The sequence below is a fragment of the Brassica napus genome, chromosome C3 (assembly GCF_020379485.1).
Source record: "Brassica napus cultivar Da-Ae chromosome C3, Da-Ae, whole genome shotgun sequence".
NCBI lineage: Eukaryota > Viridiplantae > Streptophyta > Magnoliopsida > Brassicales > Brassicaceae > Brassica > Brassica napus.
This window is the reverse complement of record NC_063446.1, coordinates 73041889-73068554: the sequence shown is the minus strand read 5'-3', so window position 1 is coordinate 73068554 and position 26666 is coordinate 73041889. Positions and strand designations below refer to the sequence as shown.

The 26666-nt window shown below is 34.4% G+C and overlaps 1 protein-coding gene, 1 long non-coding RNA gene and 1 pseudogene across 2 annotated transcripts; 2 read left to right on the top strand and 1 right to left on the bottom strand.

The window, feature by feature from the left end:
* Positions 1–2452: 2452 nt before the first annotated feature.
* LOC106355476 lies at positions 2453–3380 on the top strand (annotated as a pseudogene).
* A 14556-nt stretch (positions 3381–17936) lies between these two features.
* Positions 17937–19812, bottom strand: LOC125583894. Its single transcript, XR_007320927.1, has 2 exons — positions 19401–19812; positions 17937–19193 (listed from the first exon to the last, which is right to left on the bottom strand). It is a non-coding gene; the product is annotated as an uncharacterized LOC125583894 (long non-coding RNA).
* Positions 19813–22842: 3030 nt separating this feature from the next.
* On the top strand, positions 22843–25239 carry LOC125583893 (disease resistance protein RPS6-like). Its single transcript, XM_048751451.1, has 2 exons — positions 22843–23461; positions 23926–25239. The coding sequence occupies exons 1-2, from the start codon at positions 22971–22973 to the stop codon at positions 25130–25132; spliced, it is 1698 nt and encodes a 565-aa protein (XP_048607408.1). The 5' UTR covers positions 22843–22970; the 3' UTR covers positions 25133–25239.
* The last annotated feature ends 1427 nt before the right edge of the window (positions 25240–26666 follow it).

Genomic DNA, 26666 nt, shown 5'->3' with positions numbered 1-26666 from the left:
AACGAAGCCCATTTCAAAACGTGAGTTATAAAGTATTTATTAAATCACTAGATAAAAAAAATTAAGTGTGGGTCCCACAGAGAGAACCGAAGAAGCAAAGATTTCCGACCTTCATAAATATATATTAGTTTCGGCCATCAATGTACAAAGTATCCTTTAGTTTAGTGGTATAAATGTTGGTGTTTATAACTCAATAACCCGGGTTCGAGCCACAGTCTTGACACTTTTTAAAAGTGGGACTCACTTACCTGCTGACGTGGCGGCTCAGGAATGAGACAACTGCCTCATTATATTATAGATTTAATAGAAATTTTAGTTAACTTTAATATTTATTCTTAGGTAAAAAAAAAGAGAATAACAATGTAGGTTAAAATAAAATCATCTCCAGTGGCCCACTATTAATATGTCACTGACAAAAACGAAAAAAAAAGAAAGAAAACAACTAAAATTAAAATTGATCCACAATTAGACAGGTCCTCCATTTTTTTATAGCACTATATCTGCAGGGATGCCCCTGATGATAATTTTAAAAATTATTTTCTTAAACTTTTGTGCATTAAGATAAAAAATCATATAATTTAAAACGGAGAGAGTATATAAAGTAACAAGAAGAGGGGACACGGGGCAATAGGGTTATGTTGTTTAGAAAGATTTTTATAAAATTAATTTAGAAGATTTTTATAAAATTAATTTAGAAATTAAAATTAAAAATAAAATTTTATTTTTCTTTTCAAAAAATAAAAACTCTTCCAAAATTTTCTAAAAACTTAAAAAGATCTTTAAAATTCCAAAAAATTGAAAAAATAAAGAAATTTTTTATAAAATTAATTTTGAAATTAAAATAGAAATTTTTTATAAAATTAATTTTGAAATTAAAATAGAAAATAAAATTTTATTTTTTCTTTTCAAAAAAATACGAACTTTTCACGAATTGAAAAGAAAAAATAAAAACTCTTCCAAAATTTTCTAAAAACTTAAAAAGATCTTTAAAATTCCAAAAAATTGAAAAAATAAAGAATTTTTTTATAAAATGAATTTTGAAATTAAAATAGAAAATAAAATTTTATTTTTTCTTTTCAAAAAAACACGAACTTTTCACAAATTGAAAAGAAAAAATTTCTTTATTTTTTCAATTTTTGGAGTTTTAAAGATCTTTTTAAGTTTTTAGAAAATTTTGGAAGAGTTTTTATTTTTTTAAAAGAAAAATAAAATTTTATTTTTAGTTTTAATTTCTAAATTAATTTTATAAAAATCTTCTTTATTTTTTTAATTTTTTTGGAATTTTAAAGATCTTATTAAGTTTTTAGAGAATTTTTATATATATATTTAATATGTACCAAATAAAAGTAAACATGTTAGTAAGTACATTGAAAGTGCATGTAGCCCAGTGGTAAAATACCTTGCCATTTGACCAATCAACCTGGGTTCGAATCCAGGGGTCTACATATTTTTAACTTCAAATCATGTGAAAACGACGTCATTTCACTTAACGCCAACAATAAACGACGTGAAATATTTCAGCCCAAAAGTTCATGTTTCTTTTGTCAATTCGTGCAAAGTTAAGGTTTTTTTTGGCCGAATTCTCGTTTAGGATTGGTGTTTTCATTTCTTTTTCTTTTCCTCCTAGAAAGAACACTGAGATCTAACAAAATATAGTTTTATCATTCATAATCATATCTAGAGTTTGTATTCTACGGTGAAAATCAATTGTGAAAGTTAAAATATATTTTTCTTATGGAACATCATTTGTAAATTGATAAACGCAAACAGGTATGATAAAATATCGTGAAAAAGAAAATAACATATTATGTGATTACTGATAAATATTATATACTATTTCGTATATCATGATATCCAATTGTTTTGAAAATAACATACGTAACTATACTCCCAAGTACAATGTCGGTTTCGTAAGAAGAAGAACGTGTCGTTTTGCTCTCAGGCCCGACTACCGATGCACGCTTCAACCACTCTCTCGAGAACAGAGCTCCGCCTTCTAAACCTCGTACGGACGGTGGTTTAACCTAGATCTACTTTCCTCCGACGATGGTTTCTACAATTTCAGAATTTTATCTTCAATTCCTACCGATGATTCACCTCCTGTAACCCACTTTAGATGTTTCAAACCATGAAATCCTTCAACAATCTAAGGAAAAAACCTAACCAGAGCATGGCTTCCAATATCTCACCTCAGTTCAACTTGATAATCTTCTCAGACCGTTGCGTTTAGTTCGGTTCTGACGAATATTTATTCAAAGTTGTTCCTCTCTATACTGGTACCTCCTATATTTCTCCTTTGCTAGGTCCCAACTCTTACAAAAGACGGTATGCCCGGTGTATCTACAGACCCCCAACCGACTTTTTTCTCCTCACTATAAGCTGCTTCAAAGAACTACTTCCATCAAGCTCAGTGTTACCCCAGACCTCAAAACGTCTCTTGGTAATTTTGAAGATGGCTAACCCTAGTAACTCTCTCAGCTTGAACAACACGCTCCAACTGGAAGAGGAAGATGATGACCTGGTTATCCTCCCTGACGTTGACAACTCTGAGCTCATTGTTCGCTTTCAACTTAGCTTAGTGGGTAGGCTTTTCAACAAAGAGAGAAGGAGTGTGGAAGCCCTCATTGCCCTCCTGCCTTGACCCAACATATGGGATGTTGAAGGCAAAGCTAGAGGTGTGGACCTTGGGAATCACAGATTTCAATTTGATTTTGAGTCGGAGGCTGACCTACAGAAGGTGCTCAGTAAACGACCCTGCCATTTCAACAAATGGTCTTTTGCTCTGGAACGTTGGACTCCTCAAGTAGGTGACTCGTTTCCTCACAAGATGACTTTCTGGGTCAGTGCCACTGGAATTCCGACACACTTCTGGCTTGAGCCAATCTTCAAGGCCCTTGGGAAGGGACTCGGGCTAGTTGGAAAAGTGGAAGAAAAGGCGGCAAAATTTGAACTAGAGCTGGATGCAGAGCGTCCCTTAAAATTCAAGCTCCGTGCGCAACTACCTTCGGGTGAGATCGTCCCTGTAACTCTCGAATACTCAAACCTCCATCGTTGGTGCCACCACTGTCGTCTCATATCCCATGAAATCGATACTTGCCCTCAACTAACTGATAAACAAAGAGAACAGTTAGCAAAAGAGAAAGACCTATCAAGAGACCAAGTCCCCTTTCCTAGAATGGAAGTCAACAGAAATGGAGAGAATTCAAGGAGAGCAACCGCACCTGTCACAAAGGCTCCATTGCCACAGGAAAGGCGACAGGGAGATCATCCTCAACGAGACAACAGGGACAGCGTTTGGAAACGCATTGACTCTCGTTATGCTCCTAGAGAAGACTACCGCTGAGACCACCGTCTAGCTCCTCGTGAACAAGAGAAACTGCCACACCAAAAAGAAACTTACAACAAGAGAAGATATGATGAATCTTTTGCTTCAAGTAAAAAAAGGGAAGAGGAAAGGAAAGAATCGAGCAAGCACCTACCCTCAAGAAGAAACTCGAAGGAAGATCAACTCCCTAAACAACCTGCTCGCTCCCTTGCCCTGCCTCAGCCAGTGACTGGCAAATCCTTAAAGGAGAGAATCAGTACAAACTTGTCTCCTGAACACGTTCGGGAACGGCCTTTTAAGCTTAATCTACGATCAAAATCTATTGAGGATCAAAAGCTGAAAGGAAAAGTGGCTGATTTGGAGAATGTATCTGATGAGGGAAGCTCTGCAAAGAGGAGTTTAAAATTTGATGAAGAAAGGCCTCGGTCTTCAAGTAATCTGCAAGTCGGTCCACTGAAGTTCCAACCTTCAAAGGAAAAAGAAAAGAGTTGGTATGAACAGACTCTAGATGAGGAGGAAGAGTCGGTGGATCGGGAGACTGTTAAACAACCTGCCTTGCATGCGGAGAAGACGAGGGAGAATGTAGAGGACCCTGATGCAGAAAAAATTCTAGAGGAAGAAGACTGGATGGTGGATGAGGCTAACTACGATGACGATGACCTGTTAGAGGAAGACGATCTGATGGAGGAAGACGACCTATTGACGGAGGATCTGGAACAATTGGAGGCTGTGATCGCGTCTGTACCGTTGATCCGGTTGGTAGAAGTGGTGGACTTGCACTTTTCTATATGGATGATCCCTCGGTTACTATTTTGTATACGGACGCACATATGATTGATATTGAAACTAGACTTGAAGGACACGCTATCTTTATGACCTTTGTGTATGGTGACCCTGTTGTTGGACATCGGGACTTAGTTTGGGAACGATTGTCACGCATGAGTACCAACCGTGGAGGAGCGTGGTTTATGATTGGAGATTTCAATGAGATTACGGGAAACCATGAAAAGAGGGGAGGAAGACGTCGTTTTGAGAGCTCTTTTCTCCCCTTCCGTACCATGTTAGAAAATTGTGGAATGCTCGACTTTCCATATAAAGGAAACTCATTCTCGTGGGTGGGAAAAAGGCGATCCGGGAAAGTTAAATGCAAATTAGATAGAGCAGTGGCGAATGAAGAATGGCACGCCTTATTTACCCATTCAGTTGTAGAATTTTTACAACTTTGGGGCTCAGACCATAGGCCGGTCCTAGCGCGCATCCAATCCAATAATCGACGAAAAAAAAACAAGACCTTCAGATTTGACAAAAGATGGATAGGAAAACCAGGTTTCAAGGAGGCAGTGGTCTCGGGATGGGGACAATTTGATGAAATTCCAGTTAGGAATTTTCACCAAAAAGTTACCTCATGCCGAAATAAGATTAGCTCTTGGAAGAATTAAAACAGAAGATAGATCAAGCACAAGATGACGAAAACTCGACTACGGAAGAAGTGGAAGACTTGAGGAAACAATTGATTTTGGCCTTTCGAGAGGAAAACATGTTCTGGGAACAAAAAAGCAGGGACCAGTGGCACAAACACGGAGACAGGAACACAAAATTCCATCATGCCATTACAAAACAAAGGAGAGACCAGAACAGGATAATCAGTATAAAAGACAAACATGGGCGGCTGGTAGAGAGTGAGATCGAGGTAGAGAACGTAGCTGTTCAATACTTTCGAGACCTTTTCTCTACCTCCTCGCCGACAGAGTTAGATGCATCTCTTTGCTTTATTACTGAAAAGGTGTCCCACGCCGATAATAGGTTACTCTTGGGAGAACCGACGGAACATGAGATCAGGAGAGCTCTTTTCGACATTAACCCAGAAAAAGCACCCGGACCGGATGGCATGACTAGTAAATTGTTTCAGAAATTTTGGAGTGAGATGCATCAAGACATCATCAGACTTGTACAAGATTTTTTTGCGACATGCAGTTTGACCCACTTTTGAATCAAACAAATATCTGCCTCATCCCCAAGACGAAGAAACCTCGAGAGATGTCTGAGTTCAGATCGATCAGTCTCTGCAACGTGAGCTACAAGATTATTTCTAAGCTACTATGCAAGAGACTAAAGAGGGTGATCCCACACTTGATCTCAGAGACCCAATCTGCCTTTGTGGCAAAACGTTTGATTACTGATAATATCTTGATCGCGCAAGAAAACTTTCACGCCTTACGGACGAACCAAAGATGTAGGGAGGAGTTTATGGCCATCAAAACAGACATGAGTAAAGCGTATGATAGAGTGGAATGGAGCTTCCTAGCAGCCCTGATGTTGAAGATGGGCTTTGATGAAAGACTGGTTGACCTTATTATGTGTTGTGTCACGTCGGTCACATATCAAGTTCTAGTTAATGGACAACCAAGAGGACATATCCTACCAAGGAGAGGTTTGAGGCAAGGAGATCCCCTCTCCCCCTTTTTGTTCATCATGTGCACTGAGGCAAAACAAAGATTTGGGGGGACTAGGTTTTCGAGATCTTCATGACTTCAATATAGCGCTTCTTGCAAAACAATTATGGAGATTAATTCATTATCCAGATTCCTTATTGGCACGAGTTTTAAAAGGAAGGTACTACAATAATACCTCCCCGTTAGAAGAGCGACGCATATACTCACCATCATATGGGTGGCGCAGTATCATGGCAGATAAATCCCTACTCATCTCAGGATTGCGAAAAACGATTGGTACAGGTCGAGACACAAGGGTTTGGAGTGAGGCATGGGTTCCAGACTCTGTGGCTAGACCCCCCAGACCTGCTAACCATATTGTCTACAGACTACCCCAACTTCTTGTTCGTTCCTTTATTAGGGATGATGATAAGGAGTGGGACATTCAGCTTCTGAGAGAATTCTTTCATCCAGATGACATCCCACTGATTCTTGGATTAAAACCATCTCGCTCCCTTGTACCGGATGGATATGTTTGGAATCATACAAAATCAGGAGTTTATTCAGTTAAAACCGGTTACGACCTACTCCAATCAACTAAGCTGAGCCATAGAAAAGAATGGGCCATGGAACCCAGCATCACGAGCCTTAAGAGTCATGTCTGGAGGATAAACGCCCCAAGTAAGATGAAGTATTTCTTATGGCAGGCTTTATCGGGTTGCGTGGCGACGACAGAAAGACTTACATACAGACACCTGGGCACCGATAGGAGTTGTCCTAGATGTACCGACCCAGTGGAGTCGATCAATCATCTAGTTTTTGAATGTCCTCCTGCCCTGCAGGTTTGGGCTTTATCGGACTATCCGTCCCTTCCGGGTTACTTCCCGAGCACATCTTTATACCAAAACATGAATTTCCTGTTTTGGAAAAGAAAAGAAGTGGCTCCTTTGAGACCACAATTCGACACCTTCCCATGGATCTGTTGGTACATTTGGAAGGCAAGGAACGACAAACTCTTTAATGGGAAAGTCGTATCCCCGATGGATACTCTTCAACATGCGTCTCTTGAGGCAGAATGTTGGAGGAAGGCTAACGAAAAGGAGGAAGCTGACGAGGTGCAGGACGAGTCCCATACTACGGTGATCGAGTCAGAACCCCCTTGGATACCTCGAATCCCTACCTGTCAAATTGATGCGTCATGGATCAATAATGGCAGTGTAAGTGGCTTAGGGTGGACTCTGAAGGATCAAATGGGCTCTGAACTCTTTGGTTTACGGGCGTGCAACAGGAAGCTCTCAGCTTTGCATGCTGAGATGGAAGGTTTACTATGGGCGACCTCATGTATGAGGGATATGAGTATACTTTCGATCCGCTTTGAGACGGATTGTTCGGATCTAGTAGACATGATTACTAATCCGATGGAGTGGCCAACCTTTGCGGCAGAGATGGAGGAGCTCCAGAAGCTACACGAAGGATTCGAGGATTGTGAGTTTATCTCATATTCCTCGGCGTAGAAATGGCCGAGCAGATGCGCTCGCAAAAGAAGCACGAAACAGAGGATACATCTTTTTCCATATAGATCAGACCCGGACAGACGGAGAGACTCCTCGGAGAATCGGCTCGTCTGCCACCATTTGATTTAGCATTCATGGATAGCCGACAAAAAAAAAAAAAAACTATACTCCCACGTATTTGTTCAATCATATGTTTTTTTATTTTTGAAAAGTTCAGTCACATGTTCGTTCAACTATTTATCATATGATTATATATCACGTATTATAGAACAATTAGAAACATATATTGTTACTTACCTGTGAAGAAGAGTTAGAAAACATGTTTGGATATTGCGACAGTGCAGAGGGGCTGATGCTCTCTGTCTCCAGTGGTGGAGAGAACTCTGAAATGTTACGAGATACGTACATACAAACAAATAGATCGTCAGAAACGGAATATCTGTAAATAAATAGTTTATTTATAAATGAAAAGGAAAAACCTTTGATTTAGAGGAAGCTAAGCTAGCCCGAATCAAAGAATACGAGGAATTGAAGAAGATGATAAGAGAAGAAATGTGTGTATTGTATAGGAGAAAGTTGGTATTCTTATAGTAAAACTCTTACCATTTTTTGACCGGGTTACTGTGGTCGAGTGGTAAGGAGATGAGACTGAGACGCCAACACGTTTCAGGATCGATCTACCTGCTGCGCGAAACTAAGTCACAATTATCCTGGTCACCTAACATGGATATGAGCCTATGCTTTAGGGCCCATTAGAATACCCGAAGAGAGGGTCTATCCGTGGACTGCACCTCCCCTTGGGGATTAGTAGGCCTGAGCGTTCGGGTACCCGTTGGTATTCGGGTCGGGTTTTTCGGGTTTTCGGATTTTCGGGTTTACGCTTCTAGGTCTCATACTAAAATTTTATTAGTACGGATCGGGTTCGGATAATAACACTTCGGGTTCGGTTCAAAATTGTATTGCATCATAAAACTCATAAAGTAATCATATATCGTACGGATTCGGGTTATATCGGTTCGGTTCGGATATAACCAAAATAAAAAACAAAATTTTTGAAGTAAAACATAAAGAAAAACATCTAAATTAAATAAAAATTAATCTATCACATATAAAATTGATAAAATAACAATAAAATGTTAAATCAAGTATGAAAACAAACATCATTTGTAAACAATATGTATTGCCTTATAGAGAGTAGACTTTTTATTTCAATGAGTAAATTATAAAATATTTATTTATAACTAATTGTGTACTTAAAGCATTTATTAGAATTTTAATATTTATTATTATATATAATATTACCACAAATATTGAATTTAATAATTGGAATACTTATATATATTTCAAAATATTTATATTGACTATTAATTTTGGATTTTTCGGGTTATCCGTTCGGGTTCGGTTAATAACACTTCGGGTTCGGATATTTTTTGCACCACCCTACAAGATTCGTTCGGATATTTTTACGTTTCGGATCGGATAACGGGTCGGGTTTTTCGGTTCGGGTTCGGTTCGGATTTCAGGTTCCGGATTTTATGCCCAGACCTAGGGATTAGTCTGGGCCTCTCCATAGGCCCGGAATACCTCCAGGTTAATCAAAAAAAAAAAAAAAAACTCAACCATTTTATTCTGGAAACAATAGATATGGTCAAACTTTCTATCATCCAAGTGTCAACAATACTTTAAGAGGTTTTTTATTAGATTTCTTTCGTTTTTGATATTGAGCAGTGTATATATTTTGGTTTGGGTTTATCAAAAGAATACCGAAAAGCTAACCAAACTATACAAAATTCAATTTTCTTTTCCTTTATTTTATATATATGAAGACAAAACTTTTTTCCTTAAAAATAATTAAATTAAGTAAATTAAATTATATTTGGCTAACTTGAGTTTATTTTTTGAAGACTAACATAATTTTATAATGATGTTTTAAATCTTTTCATAGGGAATTTTATTACATTGATTGTTTTATTCCGGTCTAGTTATCCAGACCACTTCAAGTTCTTTGAGTAATAAAATAGTTGTTCGATGTCAAAAAAAGAATATGATCATGTTTATGTTTTTGTTATGCTATATAATAAATAAAATAATTAATTATAAAAATAAATCTTTAGGATAATTATTGAAATATTGGGTTTACAATAAATATCATTGTAACTGGAACATTAAACTATTTTACTAGATTTTGACCCGCGTTTGGAAAGCGCGGATTTTTTGGATTATATTATAATACAAAGTCTTATTATATAAAAAAATATAATTTTTAGCAGTTATATAATCTACGAATTAGTTTATCTGAGATTTTATATGTACACTTTTACGTAAGTTTCTTTTAGGCATGAAAATTATATCCGGATAAAAAAAAACGAACCGACCCGACCTAAAAATATAGGTTTAGTTCAGGTCCAGAGAAGATAACCTATTGGGTTTTTTTTGGACCCGCATGTCTTTGTTTGAGTTCGGGTCTTACCCTAAACCTGATCATAAATATGTTGTGTTTATTAGGTATATTTGGATATTTCAAATATGTTTCCGGTATTATGAATATTTTTTTTAAGTTTTTGGTTTACGATTATAGTTTTTGATTTCAGGTAAATTTTCAAATTAAAAAAAATTGGGTATTTTTCAGTTCATCGTGTCAGATTTTGAATAAGATTTTGAATTTTTTGGTATTTGAATTTTTTGGGTATTTGTTTGGAGTTTCGAATATTTAGCAGAATTTTTAGATATTTCGATTTTTTTTTAGGATCCTAAATACCCGAACATATGTGGACCCATTATTGATATAGATTTTTAACGTTATTGTACAAAAACATGGTTGATGAGATATTTTTCTGAGTAAAGGTATCTTAAGGAATAATATTAGGATCTGTTAAAAATATTTAAAATATTGTATGGTTAGAATGATTAATGGTATTACCAAAAAAAAAATAGTTATACTTTTTAAAGACTATTTCTTTTGTAAAAGTATTGATTCGTTTTTAAGTGAAAAGTATATAAAAGTATAATATCTAAACCAATAATTTTCAAAATCGTGAATAATCAATACTAATATCGTGAAGTTGGGTTAGCTTTAACAGAACCAATGAATTTCTACATTTTTGTGAAGGTAACATGAATATTCAGAAAACTCATTTTTAAATATGAAAATATCTATCAAACTATAGAAGGTTGAAACTTTAGTATATGATATGATATTTTAGTGGGAAAGTTTATATATGATATGATAACTTTATTATAAAGGAAAGAGGAAGTTATAATGTACACATATATGTCGTGTAACTTCTCTTGTTTTAAATCATATATTATATGATAAAAATGATAATATAAAACATTAGTTTCAATGTTTTTATAATTAAAAATAAAATGGTAAATATAGTAATAGTAGTGATTACGATTTAGGAGTGAAATTTGAATAAATAAAAGAATTGAATAAATTATTGTTAGAGAAATATATGGTAACATATTGTTAGTCTAAATTTAAGGTAAGACCAAAAAATAATGAGATAAATAAAATGGTCCAAACAACTTTCATAGGTATATTTTTTAAGACTCTTTCCCTTTTAGTAGTATTGATATAACTAATATAACAGATTAAGCTATCTAATATTATTTATTAATAGTTTATTTTTAAAAAACTTAGCCTAGGTTATGCGTACATTTAAATCAGTTTTAGATTATGCGGTTTTAAAAGTAAAGATTAACTATTTATACAATATACAGTAAACTCTATAAATTAATACTCGATAAACTAATAAACACTATAAATTAATAAATGTTTCATATCTTAAGTTGGACCAGTATAAAATATGAGATAATTCGATAATATAATAAAATTTAGAAAAATCTTAACTAAATATATGGTCTCTTTAAATTACTAATAACCATATATATAAATTATAAGTAAACAATTTAGGGAATTGTTTATTTGTATTCAAAATGAATTTATCTCTAATTTTATTTTTCATTTTCAATAAATTGGTGTCACTTTATCTAATTACATATAAAACACAAATGTTATCATACATATTTAACATACATATAATATATCAAATAATATAATCCAAATAAATTTAAATTTATAAATTTTAAATAATATATATAATATTGTACAATAAAATACTTTTTGCCTTTAAAAGAAATATTTCAAAACTATAAATATAGAAAAAGAAAACTTTATTTAAATTTATAACCGTATGAATTAATAAATTATAATTTATATAGTTTTTACTGTATATAGCTAGTACAACGTTAATTTATGTTTATTAATAATTAGGTGTTTTGTTCGCGCATACATACATAATTATCTTAGAAATTTTTATAAATTGATTTATTACCAATTAAAAGACCATTAAAATAAATTATTATTAATGCATTCAAAATATTTAATAATAAATTATTTATATATAACAAAGCTTTTCAGCACAACGTAAATATATTTTATTACGTAAAATAAACTTGAAAACACTCATATGTTTGAAATGCTTAATAATAAATGAGAGAATTTCATGTTTACCACTTTCATATTACCATTATTCATCTTTACCATCACTAAAAGAACATTTTCAAAAATACATTCTTCATTAAGTGGCAAAAGAATCTTATACATTTGTTCTCTATATATATAATAAATAATTATTTAATTAAAAATTTTAAAAATATAAAATATATTTTTTTTTATGTTTTCGAATTTTACATTTTCAAATTCAATCTTTTTTATAAATTTTTGTTTTTTGAGTTTTTTTTCGAAATTGTTTTTCAAATTTTTTTTTGAAAATCGAAAATTTTGTTTGAAACTATTTTTGAAAAAAATTACATTTTTTCAGTATTTATTTATGTATTTATTAAAATCTTAAATTTCATATTCCAACAACCATACACCACCCTAGGCATGGGCGTTCGTGTCTTCGGATCGGGTTCGGGCCGGTTCTTTTCGGATCCGGATCCTTCGGATCTTAAACATTTAGACCCAATAGATACTTAGAAATTTTCGGTTCGGGTTCGGGTCGGTTCTTCTCGGGTCAAAATATATTCGGGTATATAATTAAAATATCCATAAAATACCCGTAATTTTTTGGATCCATCTCAGATCCGTGTCGGATTCGGGTATTTAGGATTTGAAAAAGATACGACATATCTAACTTCATAAAAGTTTACAAATTTCACCATCGGTTGAATAGCATTTGTCACCGTTGAGGGGCTCCTTTGCCACTCTTCAAGCTCAGTCGACTGATCTTCTAAAACGTTGATTCGTCAATCCTTTAGTGGCAAGCCACACGTAAATTAAAAGGGGATATATACTAGGTTAATCATTACCTTCTCCCTCAATTATCTTTTAAACCAATTTAGCCTCCTTTTACCTATAGATTTGAAAAACATTTTTGTTATTATTATTGCAAATGAATAAATCGTGCCTTTACTAATTATTGTTCGTCAAGCAGCAACCCAGAAGATCTCTCTCACGTTTCCATCTATCTCACTTTCATCCATCCAAATCCATGTGTCTTTTTGGCAATTATCCATCTTTCTCTCACATTTGTCTTGCAAAAATAGCTACGTGAGGAATTTGATTGTGTTTTTGAAAAAAATATTTCTATAGGTTAAGTCTCATCATGAGTTCTTCAATATATTCACAAACTTCAATAGGTATGCTTTTAAAAAATGGAAGTTAGAATCCATTTAAGATAAAGTTCAATTCTATCCGGTAGAATTCAAATGATATCCTTTCGATTTCATTATTACATTGACGTGGAGTTAGAATGTAAATAAAATCATATATCCAAATTATCAAATGAATCAAAAAAATTGAAAATCTGAGCAATTTTAAATCTATTAGGATTGGCTTGAACTTATGTAACCAACAACACCCCCTTAGTCTTTTTATATAAAAATAGCTAGGCAAACATGTTTCTTTCCATATACGTGTTCATATTAGATTTAGGACAGTGGTTTTAGTCATTTTTTTTGTCTTAACTGCTTTGTATTTTCGTATAAATTTTTAATCTTCTCGTGATGAGTTTTAGATCGAGGGTAGGGGAGTTGGCATATTAATAGCTGTCGTGTTTAGAATATTAGTATTATTATTGAATTTTTTTTTTAAGTTTTAAAATAAGGTTAAAATCAAATAATTGAGTTTAAGAACTTCTAGATTCCCTCAACGATGATATTATAACATTTTATGTTAACACCTGTTACACTTCTTTGGAAGCATGATGGTTACGTTGCACAGTTACACTTAACTTTTTCTAAAGTATTTGTTAATTGTTTTTTTTGTCAGTAACTAAATACAGACTCATCTAGACTCGATAAACCAAACTGATAGCTCCGAATCTATATAGACGACAAACGACGTTTGCTTTCGTGCACTTTGTGCAAGACTATCCGCCATTGTATTATGCGTCCGTGGTATATGAATGAGTTTTGAGCTGTTGAAACTTGTCTTCAAGATCGCGATATCCTTCAAATAATTTGCAAATGATGGTCACTCTTCTGGTTCCGAAATCATCTTCACCAACTGAGAATAATCAGTTGCAAATGTAACATTAAACTGTCGTAGATTCTTCATACATTCCATTGTCCAAATGAACGCCTCCATTTCCGAATGTAGCGATGACTGACTCGTCCGCGTATTCCTTGCTCCCAATAAACCCTCAAATCCTTCCAAAGTGCTATATCATCCTTGTCCTGAGTATGGTTCCTAATTTTTCTATGAGCCATCCGTAAAACACCATCTTCCTGGAATACTCGGTGTTATGACATTTTACTTGTAAGCGCATATGATCAGTCCCCTGTGTAAGTTTATCATGTGCCTCTGACCAAAGTAAAGACTCTGTTTCTGCCAGTCTAAAAGTATCCCTAGGATCAATATCCAAATTGCTAAATACTTTATTATTTCTTCCTTTCCAAATATACCATAAGATCCAAACAAAATGATAATCATCCATTGCCGGAGATACCCTCCAAAATAAATGATCCATGTTTGCAAAAAGTGATTGAGTGAGAAAAATATATGGGTTAGATGGAATGTGAGACAGTTCCCATACTTGCACCGCCGGTGGACATTCAAAAAATACATGATTTATGGATTCCTCAGGGTCTCCACATCGTGCGCAAACTGTATCCCTCTGGATTCCTCTTGCTTTTAATTTTTTTTTAACCGCAATGCATCCTGAGACCAGTTGCCATAAAAAATATTTTATCTTAGGTGGGCAACATACTTTCCAGCAATGAGCCTTCAAAGGAGTGACCGAAGGACCAAGCTCTGGTATGTTCCTTTCTCTATCTTGGTATACTCGTTCTACTTGATATCCAGACTTAATTGTGTATCTCCCATTGTTAGTAAAATGCCATCCATTTTGATCCTCTGTCGCCACTCTACTTAAGGGTATACTTTCAATTATTTTCACATCTCGAGCATCTACCAGAGTCTGAATTACCTGTAAATTCCATGTTCTCGATGTTGCATCGATGAGCGAGTCCATTGTAAGGTCCGTATAAGAATTATGTTGATTTTTTTTTTGCTGGTCTCGGACGGATGAGAGCTAGAGATCATTCCATACTGAGATGGATGATCCTGATCGCACCCTTTTGATTAGTCATTTGTTAACCAGAAATCTAGCAGAGACAATACTACGCCAACCATAGGATGACGAGTACAATCTAATGGATCCAGGGGTGATGCATTCCTAAAATATCGACCCTTGAACACCCGAGAGAATAAAGTGTTCGGTTTCTCAATTAATCGCCAAAATTATTTTCCTAGCATAACTGTATTAAAATCTATGGGTCTTTAAAACCCAGACCTCCATCCTCTTTAGGGATACATATTTTATCTCATGATTGCCAATGCATACCTCTATTATTTCCCCCTGAACCCCACCAAAATCGTGCCACTGCACTCGTTAGCTTCTTCGTTACTGTTTTGGGTATACGAAAGCAGGACATTACATGATTTGGCAAAGTCGTGACCACATATTTTATAATTACTTCCTTTCCATCTTTGGTAAATAATTTTAAAGTCCATCCATTTATTCTATTATTTAATCGATCCTGAATGAATCCAAAAACTTGTATTTTTGACCCTCTCAAGTTTTCGGGTATTCTCAAATATGACCTCATTCCTCCGATATTTTGTATCCCTAAAATGTCACATAGTTCCTGCCTAGTAGGCTCAACGATCTTGTGGCCAAACTGGATTGATGATTTGTCAAAATTTATCTGCTGGCCTGATACCACTTCATATTCTTTTAAAATCTTGAGAATTGTCTGGCACTCCTCCTTAATTGTTTTACAAAAGAAAATGCTATCATCTGCGAACAACAAGTGTGAAATTGGAGGACAAGCCCTTGCAACCTTAATACATGTCAGCTGTCTTTCCCTCTCACAGCTTTCTTAATATTTGCAACCAATGCTTCCATGCATAAAATAAACAAATAAAGAGATAATGGATCCCCTTATTTTAATCTTTGCCGTAGAACTATGTGTCCTTTTGGTTGACCATTCAATAACACCATGTATTGTACCGACGATATGCATTCCATCATCATTGTTAATTGTTAAACCATCTAAAAAATACTTAACAAAGAGTTTTTATATCTCACATTAGAATACTTTTTTTAATAAAATGTCACATTACAACACGAAGTTTTGGTTTAGGGAAGCATCTCAATTAAAAATGTTTCTATATCAAATTTTATTTCCTTTTTGATATATTTTATGTTTTTTTTGTTGTTGTTATTACTATTTAGAGTTCTGGTGGAAAAAATGTGGAGGGATGATACAGAAACTTCCAAATTACGATTCGTTTCTTGTGTTGAGAAAGCTGCATCAAGAAATGTGAAAAGAAAATTGAAAAAGACTCTTGCTTTACTTGACTTGCAATAAATTTTAATTAGCCCAACTGGAAAATTAAAATATTTTAAACTGTTCGCTTAAATGCACATAAGAGATGTTGACACCATTCCACCTATATTTTTGCTTTTAAAAACAAGTTTTCTGAAGAAAAACATATGGAAAAGAAAAAAAGGTATGCATTCAATAATACTACCTATATTTCACTATGAACTATGTTTCAGAATACTTAAATTATCTTCCCACTACAAGGAAACATAACATATTCTGACCAAAATTCCTGACCACATAAATTAATCAAAAATATTTACAATCACAAATTAACTATTTCATGATGATTTTAAAAAATAGAGAAAAGATGGTCAGAAATTACCAACGAACCGAACTGGTTACAAAAATGGTCAGTAATTTGTGCCAAGTTTTGACCACTTTATTATCATCATAAAAATAGTCAGAAATGGATCGGAAAGTGGTCAGATTTTTCTATAAATATTTAACCATTTCTTCCGGTTTGTGTAGTGGTAAGAAAATGGTGAAAAATATCAATTGTTTTCATTTTAAAACTATTAAACGATGTCATGTAGTGGGCTTGTTTAATAAATTCAGATTATATTGAACCTAATCTATATATATTCCTCCTCTCACCTTCAGCGGCGCATATCTCCCCATCGAGACAGATTCTCAGATGATGGCTATTGGTCATAAATTCGTCAAGCAGTGATTAGGAATTATTGACCATTTTTCTGATGACATTTCTGACGACATTCTTGACCATATATGTGGTCAAAAATTCTTGACCACTTTTTAATCAAAACTCATTTCTGAAGAAGCTTTTTTGACGACTATAAATGGATAGAAAATAGACAAAAAGACTTGTTTGCGACCAATTTCTGTCTGATAAAGTGGTCAAAATTTAAACTCTTTCTCGTAGTGTCCATACTGAAATTAAAATGTTTGTAACTTCAGCACGAATATGAAACATAAGAAAAATGTAAAACATTGTTTTAGTGAAGTGGATGAAGCATTTCTCATAGAAACTGCACAAAACATTAAAATATAAAACATTACTTTAGTGAAATGGACGAAATATTTTTCATAGAAATTACACAAGACAAATACGTAGTAGGCTAGTAATATGATAGTTGTCATACAAAATTTGTATATAATTTAGGTGATCTAGTGTTAGGATTAATTTTGTATTGTCCAAAGCGGATTTCACTTAAGAGCTGTCAAATTTACAAGGAAAGGACCGTCAACTAGATATAGATAGACATGTCCTATAACCTGATTGTTGAAGGTACCGTGAGACTATCAGAGAAAGATCCCAAAATTCCCAAAATACAACCATCCCAAAATTCGGAAAGCTTAAGCATAAAAACTAAATTTATGGAGAAATTCATGAAGAATCCAAGAGAAGTTGGCCGAAGAGAGGCCATCAAAAGAAAATGACATTTAGAGAGGAAAAAATGTAAATCATCTATTCACTTAGATAACGTAAAAAGAGAGTCTCAACTACATTCCTTTTGTTGTGTTATCCAACTGATTTACCGTAACTAAACATTCAACAATATATAGGAATACAGGTTCGTCTGTTCCACTCAATCCCATTTGCTTCTTGAATGTTTATGTGACACTCCGATTTACATAATAAAATGTTACGATAAATAAATATAGTTCTGATACCAAATTGTGACACTCCGATTTACATAATAAAATGTTACGATAAATAAATAGCTCTGATACCAAATTGTGACACCCGCCACTTTCAAAATATAATAAATTGATAAAAGCGGAAATAAAATAATAATACAACTCAAATAATAATAATCTTCATATCATAATATAAAAGTCAATACGGTACCAAAAGGCCTAAAAGCCCAACATCGATAACATCCGAAATATAAAATACGACATAAACCGAAAATCTGAAATAGGAATAACATAAACGATAAAAGTCCAAAGGCCTAAAGGCCCGATAAAGATAAAAGCGGTAAAAGCGATAGAAGCCCAAAAGCCCAATACACCGGTCCGATAATCACTCCTGCTCGTCGGTCTCACCTAAAAGGGGGAAAGAAGGAGGGGTGAGCAACAGGGGAGTTGCCCAGCGAGGTATGGGATGCTAAACCGCAAACCACAGACTGAGTTCATAGCACTACTAAAATGTAGGCCTAGCTCTAGCATGAAACAAACACGGTGCCTATTACACCACACATAACAATCAATATCCGGCTAGAGGACTAGCCGTTACAACTCATGCGCTTATAGTACATAGCTACTCTCTGCACCACGCATCTCCTCATAAGGATATATACATATACTCGAAGCGTCGCTAGTACAGTCTGTCTCTGTACCCCCGCCCATCATAGCGTCGAATGCAAACGTCTCTGCACCACGCCCCAAACAGTAGCGTCGAAGCTCAAACGTCTCTGAACTCACGCTCATACCACACCGTAGCGTCGAAGCTCAGACATCTCTGAACTCACGCCCTCATCACATAGTCCCTACTCATAACTATGTATATACATATATATAGCAGTTCTTAGCATCAATCATTTCACACAATCGTTGAATCCTCTATTATCCTAATTCCAGTTAACAATCAATATCAATAATGAACAAGCAAGACTCTCAAATAGACTCGATTCACAAAGACGGATCATGTTTCGAAACTAAACTTTCCATAATGGTAGTACTAAACTAGCTCGGGATTTAACGGAATAGCCCTCACCTTAGCAATAGGGAAAAGTGGTATCTATGAACTCCAGCTGCTCAAATAGACTCTAAATCTGAAATCAGGGCAAAAAATCGAGTTAGAATGCCTTTCGAACGGTTTAAAACGGGACTGGTCAAGGTTTGCGGAAAAGTCAACCCGCTGGTCAAAGTCAACCCGGTCAAGCTTTGACCAGAAATCGATTTGACTATGACCAGCGGGTTGACTTTTGATGAACATAGATAGAGCCAAAAGCTCACCATTCTCATAAAGTCAGCTCCTTGTTTGGGCAAAGATCTTTCCAAAAGAAACCGGTGACCACTTGACAAATGAAACAGAGTCTTCCATCCACTATACATATACTGCAAACACATCAAATTGAAAAACAGATACACATTAGAATGCTTCCACTATGAGATATACAATTCGTTATGCAGTCTCTCTTCTAAGCAAGCACCAAAGGTTAAGCCTTTATAGAGTAACAAAACGGATTGACACTAGAATGCTTCCTCTACAGACTCTGTTCAAAGCAAGCACCAAAGCTTAAGCCTTTCTATATATAAACGTACAGTTTGAGTTCTATGGATGATAAGAGCTTTCTCTCCAGTCTCTTGAGAGATTAGCACGTTATTGTCGTTGTTGTTCTTGTGACTCCCATCGCCGGTGACTTTAGCTTCGACGGTTCCGCGAACCACCACGACACGCTGATTAGCATGGCTACTCTCGCCATCAGACGGCGGAATCAGTGATCGGAGGTCGGAGACGGAGACTTCGAGGGAGTCTTTGATCTTATTCAAGGCGGCGGAGGTGGAGGCGTACTTGGAAGCAGCGCGAACGGCAACAATAAGTGGAGGTTATTGGTTAGGGTATTTTGATGGATTTGAAAATCCAAACTAAATGCAGTGTTATTGGTTCTATGATTTTAAAATACGTATTGAAATCATGTGTTATTCATTTAATGATTCATAAATTCTAATTCAAATCAAGTGTTATTCAATCATACGGATTACTAATAGATTTGATTTCATAATGTATTTGAATGGATTTGCATGAATTTCTTTGTTAAAAATACAAAGGACCAAATCCGAGGGAAAACCACCAGATTTGTAAATACTAATCCGAGAGAATTTGAAAATTTGTATATTTTACTTAGATTTATAAATATTGTATGGATTTCTAAATCAATCAAAATATATAAACCAATAACACCTCCTAAATATCATCAATTAATTTAGTACTCCCTCTGTTTTTAAAAGATGCATATTCTAGACTTTTCACATATATTAAGAAAACTCATTAAATATGCATTGTTTTTTGTGAATAACAATTTTTCATAATTTTTAGACAATAGAAATTCAATAAACACCATTAATTTTTTTGAAACTTACAATTTTTCATAAAATCATACATTGAAAAAGTAAAAAATGTATCTTTTTGAAACAAATTTTTTTCCCAGAACATATATCTTTTAGGAACGGAGGGAGTATAAATTTAATTAACTAGCCTCGATATTGACCTGTATACGTGAACTACAAAGTTTAGAGAAAATGAAAGTTTATTAAACATACGACGGATTCTTAGGAAGTCGTCATTTAGATCATTTTTGCAATTGAAAATTTACAAAAAAATACTTAGAAGTCTACTCTACAACAGACTTCTTTGGAAGTCTTCATTTGTAAATATTGGCTTACTTTTGTTTTCAAAAAAATCTCGAAAATACCAAAGAAAACTTTCCGGTAAATCGTCTAAAATAAACATGTTAGTTTTGCATTTGACCAAATTGTTTCAGAAATTTAACTTTTCCTAGACAATTTACAAGTAAGTCTTCCAGCGAAAAACAAAACTTAAATATTTAATTTTTACTAGACGACTTATATGTAAGTCGTTTCATGTTACTTTTACAATTGAAAAATAAAACTTAAATATTTTAATTTTAATTAGACGACCTACGTGTATGTCTTCCGGTAGACAACTTAAATGGAAGTCTTCTGTGATATCCAATATTTGACCAGAATCTCGGAATAAAAGTTTGGAAGACTTTCGTGTAAGTCGTCTCCTGAAAGACATACACGTAGGTCGTTTAATTAAAATTATATATTTAATTTTTATTTTTCAATTGCGAAAGTATCATAAAATAGCTTACAATTAAGTCGTCTAGGAAAAGTCAAATTTCTGACATAATCTGGTCAAATGAAAAACTAACCTGTTTATCCTAGACGACTTACCGGGAGGTCTTCTCTGGTATTTTTGAGATTTTTTTGTTAACAAAGAAAAATGGAAGACTTCCAGAAAAGTCGTCTCTAAAAATACATATAAAAGTCAATTGCAAAACTAACATTTGCATTGATCAGAAGACTTCCGCGTAAGTCTTACACTGCCATAACACTTACACAGAAGTTTTTTTGGCGATTAGATATGAAAAAAAAACTGATTTCATACTTTAAATTAGTGAGATAACTTCCTTAGCACACATAAGTCTTCTCCAAGCACACATATAAGGTCAAACGAAAGCGACCCACCAAGAATTGTAAGCTTGAATCGCTCTATGAACCATACAAATTTTAGAATCAAAATCTTGGGGTTTTTTTGGATGAATATAGAGAGAAAGTGAAAGAGATGTTATTTTTAGTTCATTAGAAATGAGATAGAAGAAGCGTAAATCGATTTTAGATGCATTAAGAGCTTCAAAATTGGTTGTTCATGGTGGTTGGTGTATTGATGGTAATGACAATATTGTAAATACTTGATGGTAATGAGGAAGATAGAGTAAAATACTCATTTCGTAAAAAAAAAGGGATTTTCGTGAATAATCTGAACTTTTGGAATGAATAGGACAAATGAAAGTTCCAAAAAATCGTGGATTAGTTTTGTGTTTGATTGAGTTTTGAATCATATTTGCAAAAAGTCCATAAATATATGTGGTGCATTACTTTTAATATTTAGTTTACTTTAATAATAAAAACTAAACAAAAATAATAGAAGATACAAAAATTGCTATTAAATGTTTATTATTAAAAATTATTAATTGTCGTATATGTTTTAATCAGAATAGGTAATTCCGTAAATTCTATTTAAAGAAATAGAAGAATATTTTTTATACATTATAATTAATTTTATAATTAGTTTAATGAAAAGACGCAAATATAAAACATAAATGTATATCAGAACACAAATTAACATATAACCATAGTATCAGTTATTTTAGACGACAAAATCACCCCAAACTTATTTTAAACACAAACATTAAATGCAAAGGGAACAAAAGAAAATCAAATACTACATTGTAAATAAAATATCTGAATACATTGCAATATAGTGTGGTGCTAATTAAGTCAAGATCAACTCCAACGAAAGTATGAAATATCCGAGAAATATATAATTTCAGAATTTCTAGTCACCACACATTTCTTAAAGTGACATCTTTTCATTTAAATGTCATTAATATAAAACATAGAAGATTTTGAAATTTCCACATAAAAACACACTTAAATTGTAAGAAAACACCACCATTCGCGTATAAAAGACATGTAAACAGAATTGTTGATTAGAACATACAAACATATAACCACAATTTCATTTATGTTTAGGCGACAAGATCACCACAAACTTATTTTAAACACAAACATTAAATGTTTTGCTTTAAAAAAAATCCAGAAAATCAGATATCAGTGAAAAGAGAATATCGAAATCCATTGCAAAATAGTGCGGTGGTAACTGGTAATAGGTTGTGGAAGCCCCTTTGGTAATAGGTTGTGGAAGCCCGTTGGTCCAGTGGTTTAACCAAGAGTTCATTAATGCTTTTACACCAGGAGGTTTGAGTTTCAATTCACGGAGAAAGCGTAATTAAGCGACTTAAATGAGAAAAGCCTTACAAGGCGGAATTCTCATAGTTGTAATAGGACAATTATCCGGCGTTAAAAAAAAAAAAAACTGGTAATAGGTTAAGATCAACATTGAAGGAGGAAATTTCCCGTCAAGTTGCGAAAGAAATATCCACTTGCGAAATTGCTAGATAACTCATATATCTGAAAATGACATTTTTTTTTCGCTCTTAAATAGAATTGTTATGTTTCTTTGACCCATCACCTCTCCTCTAATATATTTTGCTAGAATCACCGATGATTTGTTACTCGTAAAATATGTTTCCTCAGGTCGTTCTGGCTTCTTGTTCCTCCCCTTCTCCTCGCAATTGGTCATACGATGTGTTCCCGAGCTTCAGAGGAGAAGATGTCCGCAAAAAATTCCTCAGCCACTTTCATAAGGAGTTAGCAAGTAACTCGATCTTTGCTTTCAAAGACAACGAGATAGAGAGAAGCGAGTCAATCGCCCCTAAGCTTGCACAGGCGATTAAAGAGTCGAGGATTGCTGTGGTGGTATTTTCCAAAAACTACGCCTCGTCAAGCTGGTGCCTTAATGAGTTGTTGGAGATTCTTAAATGCAAGAAAGAGCATGGTCAAAGGGTGATACCAATTTTCTACGATTTGGATCCTTCTGATCTTAGGAACCCGTCAGGAGACTTTAAAGAGACATTTGAGAAGACTTGCGAAAATAAAAAAGAACAACTGATAAATCAATGGAAGCAAGCGTTAACCGATGCTGCAAATATCCTTGGATTTCATTTGAAGAATTGGTAAGTGTTTATACATCTTTAGCAAGGTTGACCGAGTGGTGAGGCTGGGCCTAGCCCTAACCAGAAAATCGGAGATGAAACGGGGATAATATAAAATTAGTTTTTGGATTATTTTGATATTTTAAATTTAATTATATAAATAGAATATTATTGTATAACTTTAATTTTTATTTTATTTATGGACTTATTCTTAGACCAAAATTAACTAATTTGTACAATTTTTATTAGATTTTATGGGTTAATTTTAGTGAAAAGTGTAACATGATAAGTTAAATAGTAAAATGTTTGAAAAATAGACTAGGAAGAAACTAATCGGATGACCACCGCCTAGCTGATATGCGGGAGGGTAATCAGTCAAGGCGGAGAGTTTTAGAGTAGAGATCTTTAGTAACAACTTCTACTTGAGATATAATCATTGATATTTATTGATTAATGTTTTCGTATTGATTTTGTCTTGTCATTAGGGATAGCGAAGCTGAAATGGCTAATAAAATCTCCCGTGATATTTTACGTAAACTAAGTTTAACTCCATCAAACAATTTTGAGGAGTATGTGGGCATTAAGTACCATATTGAAGTAATGAGTTCATTGCTTCAATTGGATTCTGAGGAAGTGAGGATGTGTGGGATATGTGGTACGTCAGGAGTTGGGAAGACTATCATTGCTAGAGCTTTATTTAATAACCTCTCTAGCAAGTTCCAAAGTAGTGTTTACTTAGATAGGGCTTTCTTTTCTAAGTGTGGGGAAGGTTATGGTCGACCCACTTTTAATGACTATAATATGAAGTTGCACTTGCAAAGAAAATTTCTGTCTGAAATTATGGATAAAAAAGACATGAAGATTGGTCCAATGGAAGAAAGGCTAAAGCACCAAAAAGTTCTTATTTTTATTGATGGTGTGGATGATCCACATGCGCTAAATGCCGTGGCCGGTCAAACTCGATGGTTTGGAAGTGGGAGTAGAATCATTGTGGTTACGAATGATAGGCGGGTTCTAGAAGCTCATGGGATTGGTTTTAGGTATGAAGTTGATCTCCCATCTCCTGAAGATGCTCTACAGATTTTCTGTCAAGCTGCTTTCAAGCAAAACTCTCCACCTGATGGTTTGAAGGAGTTTGCTTCTGAAGTTGTAGAACTTGCTGGCAGACATCCTTTGGGTCTTAACACTTTGGGTTTGACTTTGCGGGGGTTGAGTAAGGAGGATTGTCTGAAAAAACTGCCAAGTTTCCGAACATCTCTAAATGGGGGAATTGAGAAGACGTTGAAAGTCAGCTGCGATGGGTTAGATAGCGAAGACGAAGACGATAAAAAGTTATTTCATTATATTGTATCTCTTTTCGATCATGTGGAAGACGAAGACATAGAAGCTTTTCTTGACGATATTGAGTTGAGTATGCTGTTAGAGTTCCGAAGAAATCCAGATGGGGGAATTGAGACGACCTTGGAAGTCAATGAGACGACATTGAAAGTCAGCTGTGATAAGAAGGCGTTGAAAGTCAGCTGTGATGAGAATACGTTGGAACTCAGCTATGATGGGTTCTGCAGCGAAGACGATGAAAAGGTATTTGACTCTGTTACAAGTCTTTTTGAGGATGTGGGGGAAGACATTGAGGATTTTCTCGAAGATACTGCGTCGGTTGTTTGTGACTTTTGGGATATATTATTGGAATAAGTAGATTTCTTAATCCATGCATACAAATATGTAATTTTGCCTTATCTCCTAAAATTTAGGATTATTTGTATTGTATAAATATCCCTTAAACATTGTTTGTGAACCAAGTTGCATATATGTCACTACCAGATTCAATTTTAACAAAAAAAAAATGATGACAAGATTTAAAAAAAAATGATGACATCACATTTAATATAATCTTTTGGCAAGTTTTTTTTAATATGATAATGACTATTAACTCATACACAATTAATATAATCTTTTATATATATTTATTTTGGCAAAACTCTTCAAGTATATTAATAATTAATATCTCATATATCACCATTTAATATAGGGAGAATTGCCAAGTGTGACTCAAAACTTGGAGTAAAACCCAAAACAATACCCCAACTTGGGTCAAAGGCAAAAGTAACCTAAAAGGCTATTGAAATTACAACTATCCCCTTGTGACCAAACAAAAAAACGGAATTCTTTTTACGTTTCTACCCCTCGCAAGTCGTCTGTTTAGACGACTTGAAAATAAGTCGTCCAGACGACTTAACTTAAAGTCGTCTGGACAGTTAGTCTTAAACATAATTTAAAAATTTTGTAAAAAATATTTTGATAAGTGAAAAATGGGAATTATGTAATTAACATATGTCTTAGGAGGTATAAATTAAGATATAACAAATTTCAATTGTTTTCAGCATAGATGAGTGAAAGTAGTGAGTCATGATATTCTTAAGTTTATGTTTCATCAACATATGTTGTAGTATTGTATGTGTTCTTAGGGTTAGATTTTGGAAAGCATTAAAACCGTTTTTGAAAATTTTTAAAATTACTTATGCGTGTTCATTTCTGTGTATAGTAAACACTATTTAAGTATAATTTGATTTTATAACGTGGTTAGTTAGTTAATCTAGTCATTTTAGTTTAGGGGTTCATTTTAGGGTCTAGGACGACTTAATATTTTGTCGTCTGAAAACAGACGACTAAATATTAAGTCGTCTGTTGTACATTATCAGCCAGAATAAGTCGTCTAAACCGGACCAAACCTTAAAGTTTACCAATGTAATTTTAAAGCTAACCGGATTATTTACCCAATATATAAGGTGATTTTTTTTTTTTTTTTCATTTTTCGCGATATTCAGAAACCCTAACAGTTCTCTCTCAAAGGCGATTTCGAATTCCCACGATTTCCGAACAAACCATCGTTCTCAACATCGGCTATCTATCTCACTTCATTCTCACCGTTGTCGCCGCAGCTTCTTCTAACCCTAGCGCCGCCGATTCCTCTAAACCCTAGCGCCGCCGATTCCTCTAAACCCTAGCGCCGCCGCTTCCACTATTTCCGAACAAACCGTCGCCCTCGCCACCGTGGTCACCAACGTTCTAAACACTAGCGCCGCCGCTTCTTCTAAACCCTAGCGCCGCCGCTTCTTCTCTGTAAACCTTAGCGCCGTTTCTCTGTAAACCCTAACGCCGCTAAGTCATCAATCTCGAGGAAAAGATGAACATAAAACGTTGTCTCTATCAATTTACTCATTCTCAC